General features: G+C 40.1%; 1 protein-coding gene across 1 annotated transcript; it reads right to left on the bottom strand.

Annotated features, from left to right (window-relative positions):
• Positions 1 to 997: 997 nt before the first annotated feature.
• On the bottom strand, positions 998 to 2,011 carry LOC146005429 (alpha1,4-N-acetylgalactosaminyltransferase 1-like). Its single transcript, XM_083144672.1, has one exon. The coding sequence runs from the start codon at positions 2,009 to 2,011 to the stop codon at positions 1,031 to 1,033; it is 981 nt and encodes a 326-aa protein (XP_083000798.1). The 3' UTR covers positions 998 to 1,030.
• Between the last annotated feature and the right edge of the window lie 3,938 nt (positions 2,012 to 5,949).

Here is a 5,949-nt window from a genome sequence, read left to right on the forward strand (position 1 = left end):
TTTTTAAAAAATTGAATTGGTCCCTCCTGATTACCCATGAACCCCCCCCCCCCCCGAGATCAATTCTAGCTACGGGCCTGTGCTGATGACTGAGTTCCGGCGTTGACCTCTCCAACGAAGAATGGGCACTTCACTTATGGTAAATCGCCTACTAGATTCACGGTTTCCAAATTTCTCAGCACACAAATTAACTATGTTTAAGTGGTGCGTCATGCTAGTAATGTTCCTGTTTCACTTTTTCTGACGTCCGTTTAATGCACACTTTATAAAAGCTGGATCACTGACTATTTATTCCAAACAGGATAAGGACAAACCCTCTTTCATTGTTTTCCTTTCGTGCTTCACTGCTAAAAATTGACGGACTCCTTGTGAAATTTTGATTGTTCTAACTCAACAAATTTCAAGGAAACAAAATTTACTTAAGGGAGATTTTTTTCCCAATGCATGTACTTCGGTAAAACATCGAGGAGAAAACTTGATTATTTGAAGTGTTCAAATACTTCAATAAGAGGAATCGTAACAACTTTTCTGGTGATACTTCGGCCTGTGTATGGGACCGGTTGCCACCCATCATTCCGACGAATTTGGGGAGCTACGATTTTGTATCGATTCACTTTGAGATTTCATATTCAAGGAAAGGATTGGGGCATCGCATTCTAATCTTGCCCATGGCCCCGCGATATGTTGCTACGCCAATGACCAGGACCCAGGGGAAGCAGGGGATGAATCTGGAACTAGGTGACCAAGAAGAATAACATATTTTGCATAAGGGCGGTAGATTGAAAAATATATTTTGCAAACATTGAAAGCAAACAACATTTTTGTCAAGAAACAACTATTGAGTTTGCAAAGGCAGAGGAAGAGTAAGATTACCTTTCACATTCAAATAAACACTAATTAAAGATCGTTTTGAAGGAAGAAAGACGGTAAGGATTTTTTACTTTCTTAATTTTTCTAGGGTTGATTCTCCAAGAATAAAAGTCACCCCACGCCACTGTGTAAATAGTATCTGCATATTGTGTGTGACATTTCACATAAATTTTCCACAATTAGAGAACACTTTAGGACAATTCTTTTGGGCAATAATTGAGTACGGTTGGTTAGAACCAACTTTCACCTTTTCTCTCGCGCTGAGCTTGTTCCACATGTGGGCAACGTAACTCCATGTTAGCTTCGATAATGTATCGTTGCTCTTCTTTTCGTCAAAATACAACTTCCAGCTCCAATAAGGAATAGGATAGAAAGCGTAAGGAGGAAACACTGTAAAGCCACCACACTTATCCCTCGTCATGTCTGGTATTCTCTGCACTTTGCACTCGGATTTCAGCACTCGGGTAATCACTCCAGGACCGTTGTTGTTCCACACGTTTCCCTTGAAGTTCTTAACAAGATCTTCAATGCACGCTGCAGCTAATGGATGGCCCAGCTCGAAATTCATTACTCCCGCTGCCACGGTGGATGGGGTTTCAGCGCCAACATAGTTGCTCAGTCCTTCCAAAGATTTTAGCACTACAACGTCAAGGTCAAGATACGTACCACCAAGCTTCCACAAGGTCAAGTATCTGAGAGCGTCACTCATGTGGGACACGGGCCATTTGCTGTTGTTCAGAACGCCACTGTTGTACAGCTCCTCTAACGGGCTTCCTTGAAAATAATCCTCCAGGTTGATGTGATTTACATATATATTACTATAAGATGTCAGCAGTTTCAGAAATTTGCTTCCCTTGTCGACGTTGGAAGTCATGAACAGATAGATGCGACTGTTAGGGTTCAATTTGGCTGCAGATTCTACAGCACAAGCTTGACGTGCATTGAGAATACTCGCATCAGAAGTTTCATGGAAGAATATAGTCCGTTCCTTGCAGAAACCTAGTGAAACACTACCATCTTTCCTGAGTATTGGATTTGGACTAGACGTGCTACATATTACCGTGTAGTCGATACAGGAAACGAACCAGAAAGCGCAAATCCCAAACGCAGAAGCAACAACAATCGCAAGCACTCTCTTCATGACAAGGCCTGGCAAAAGCCACAGAAGGTGAGATGTTTTTTGCAAATCCCAGAAACTAACAAGGCACTGTGCTGTGATTTTTATGATCGCTAACGCATCTGTAAATTGTCCTGAATGACTATCCTGTTATTTCCTTTTCGCCTGTGAAGAGAGGAATCCATAAATTGATGCATGATCTTCGACTTTCTCTGCTGTGTACACAGATTTGCAGGCAGGCCAATTCGTGCCTGTTACAACATTCTGTTTATTGAAGTCATTTAGTTATAGGATGTGACCGAACGCAAGTCACGTTTGCAAAATTTCGTCTTAGAAGTCGAGTTAAAAGGATTCCACAATTTATTTACAAGTCGAAAGTGAAAATCTGGCCTTCAAAAGAACGATGTAAGAGGCAGTTGCCATAAATCTACATGCGTAGGGGTATACAGAAAAATAAATGATTTGTTTGAATTAATAAAATAAGGTTTTTAGTTAGCATAACCAAAATTATGGTAGCGTTAACTAAAGGCCGAATCACACGGAACTGGAAGTCCAGTTAGTTGACGCTGAACTGGCTACCTGCCCGGATGTGATGGCTGCCTGGCTGGTTGCTTGACTTCCTTTTCCCCTAGTGTCCAAGGACGAGGCCCAACATAATATATGTTCATTTTGGGTCATTGTCGGCCAGAAAAAGGTGGGTTTTATTTGTCCTTTTTTGCCTTTTTCGGCGTTTTTTTGGATTATTGGTCCTTTTTTAGCCTATTTTTAGGTCTTAACGGCTTTTTTTTTTTTGCAACTTGACCTTCTTTCGACTAGGTTTTGACTGACCATTCTCAATTCGAATCTTCATCAGCAGTTCATCACCTCTTAAACATCCTTTCTGTAGTAAAGAAATAATAATAAAAAATTAAAAAAAATTTGAACCATCCCTGAAACGAGAGAAAAACATTTTTGGACGACTGGAGCAGGTACGGTACAAGGTCCTTTAACCGTAACTTGTCTGGAAGGTGTAATTGGCAACTTTTATCTTTTTTTGAAGCTTTCAGCAGGGTGTATACGACCAGACATCACGCGCCTGAAAAGATCTCAAGCGAGATAAGGAGGTGCCGCGCATATTCATTAAATATGTAATTAGAACTGAAGTTATTAATTAATTTGGATCGCATTTATACGTCCTTTTTTCAGTTTTTAGGTCCTTTTTTATATTTTTAGGTCTTTTTTTTTGGCAATTTATAGGTCTTCAACTTCCGAGCCCTAGTTATAACAATATCACCGTTTTTATAGCAATCTATTTCCCTCGCTTTTCCAATTAGAAAATAATTGAATATATCTAAACTTTTGTACGTCTTGAGTTCTTCGTGCTTGTATTACCCGTGGTGTATGTCTGCATGTAGGCCTACATCTGGCGGCCACAAATACACGTTGTTTCTTTCAATAATATGCACTGCATTTGATCATCCAAAGGATTAAACAAGTCCACTCCTTCATTGTAAAACTTTATCAAATATCTTTCTGGAGTATCGTCCCACAACTGATTAAAACAAGTGGTCGTTTCTTACTTCGTATACCGGTGAATCTGCACTTGAAACAACGGGGAAGTTCCGGTGCAACCGGGCGAAGACGTCATCAACGTTTATGTATACATTTTTAACAGGGTCTACAGAGCGACGGCGATACTTGGAGAGGCACTGCACAGGCAAAGGTACGTACACCATGACTGAAGACGTCACGACACCGGTTTGGTACCACTGGGATAATTAACTTAACAATGCGCCTAATACAACGCATCGTCCTTACTACTTCCAGCCATTTTTTGAGTCGTGTTTTCATGTAACCTGCTGTTGTGACGGTCCCACGAATCCTCAGAATATGATTATAATGTTTATTACAATTATTCATTTATTTCACACAATTCACATTCTATTAAAATTTTGAACATTTGTATAAAAATTACTTTTTGAAACGTTGTTAATGTTTCAAAATTAATTTCTTTCGTTTTTGGAACAACAATTTCGATGGTAATGAAGTTGTATGAATTTCTGTTATCACTTTTTACTTGTCAGATATCTGTGAAACTAAGCGCTAAATAGATTAATGGTTTCTAGAATAGTTATATATTTTTGTAAGAAGTATAAAAATAATAAACCGAAAAACTATATTTTCATTTTTAGGAAATGAGTGACCTTCAAATGATCTTTAAAATATCTCCCTACTAAATCATACATACCCAGCGGTAGACGCTTCTGATGGAGCATTTTTCCGAGGTGAGCAGCCACTGGGCGTGTCTAGTCAGCTGCGAGTAAGGCATAACCAAATAAGCGTCAGGATTATCAGGGTCTGCGGAGGATGATCTCTGGCAGGACCATTCCCATAGAAGTCCAGAAAAGCCCAGTGACAGTACTGTGACATGGCGGGGAAGTGCCGCCATCAAATAAGCACTGCCCCTGCTGCCTTGCAGGTGGGAGGGATCCACAAATGCTAAAGGAAGGATGCCCTAACAGAAAACCAAAGGGGTGGGAGGAACTCTGTAGGCGTGGTGAAGCCAATCCCCCTAGGGGAAAATAACCCTGAAGGAAAATTCTGTCCTCCAAAATTGGGGTCGGGCGTAGGGTTGACAGCGCTACCCCACAAAAAGTACCTTGTTCAGAAGTCAATAAAGTCGGAAGTCATTACGAGAAACCAAAAAGACAAAGAATAAGGTGCATGGCTGGATACTAACTACTTTGAATGTAAGAAGTCTACTAGGCAAGGACGTTCCACCACAGATCAAATCACATTTTGGAGAAAGCATTTTAATATAATATAACAGTGCACTAATTGCCCAACACACAATTTGCCTTTGAAAAGAAAATAGCCATTTCTTACCAATTTTGAGGTGATAAACACGAAAATTACAATTATAATTGTCGATTGGATCTTGTTTAGGAGGTACGCGTACTTTATTTGGTGTTTGTACTCTGTTCCTATCGTAAACACAGGCATCACAAGCTGGCAACACTGTTGTGTTTTGTGAAGGTGGAAACACAGATAAGTACAACAATCAGTATTTCCTTACTTTCAATTGTTCATTGTTGTTCCCAATCTTAAAGAATAAAAGCATCAAATTTCACAATCGGCAAGAGATATTGCGCAACATTCAACTGCTGCTGTCAGTGAATTAGTTCTTAGCGTAATTTATTTATGTGAAGCTGTGATTTCTTGTGCTGCACTTTGAAATACTACTGTGTGTGTTGTGTGTGTGTGTATGTGTGCGTGTGTTAATGAGATTAATTTATTTGTGATCCGTGTAGTTAGCAGATACACTGATGATGCCATGTAACTGTGTTAATACTCCAAAATCTCTTTTGCTATGTTTGTGGAGAGGTCACGTTTTCAACACAGCGGAGGACTATCACCCCGATTTTGGGCGCAAGATTGGAGACCAGGACAAGATCTGGGCTCCCCACGTTTGCTGCAGTATGTGTGCTAGAAATCTTCCTAAGTGGATGAAAGGGAGTAAAGTTTCTATGCCATACGCTGTTCCAATGGTGTGGAGAGCCAAGTAACCATGAAAAATTATTATTATTTTTGCATGGTTCCACGTCTTTCGGGAGGAATAACAAAGAAAGAGAAAAGGACAATTCAGGACCCTAGTATACCATCTGGTATTAGACCAGTTCCTCATGGTGAAGGACTGCCCGTTCCCATACCACCAACAGAACTTTCCAGCGAATCAGAAAATGAAGAGGAGCCAGTGATTTTGGAATCTAATGACATTCCTTACGTTGAAGAAGAAGCTTCATCTGTGCCACACAAAATCACAGTACAAGAGATAGATGATCTTGTTCTTGACCTTGAATTGTCTAAAGATAAAGCAGAGTTACTCGCCTCAAGTTTTCAAGAGTGGAACTTGCTGGAGGAAAATATCCGTGTAACGTCATTTAGGTCTCGTCATGAGGAGTTCATGTCTTTCTTTCGAAAAG

Source organism: Lepisma saccharinum, chromosome 23 (genome assembly GCF_977018435.1).
Source record: "Lepisma saccharinum chromosome 23, izLepSacc3.1, whole genome shotgun sequence".
Taxonomy (NCBI): Eukaryota; Metazoa; Arthropoda; class Insecta; order Zygentoma; family Lepismatidae; genus Lepisma; species Lepisma saccharinum.

Bases quoted from the DNA above. Each gene is read 5' to 3' on its own strand.
- LOC146005429 (XM_083144672.1), bottom strand. From the start codon at position 2,011: ATGAAGAGAGTGCTTGCGATTGTTGTTGCTTCTGCGTTTGGGATTTGC.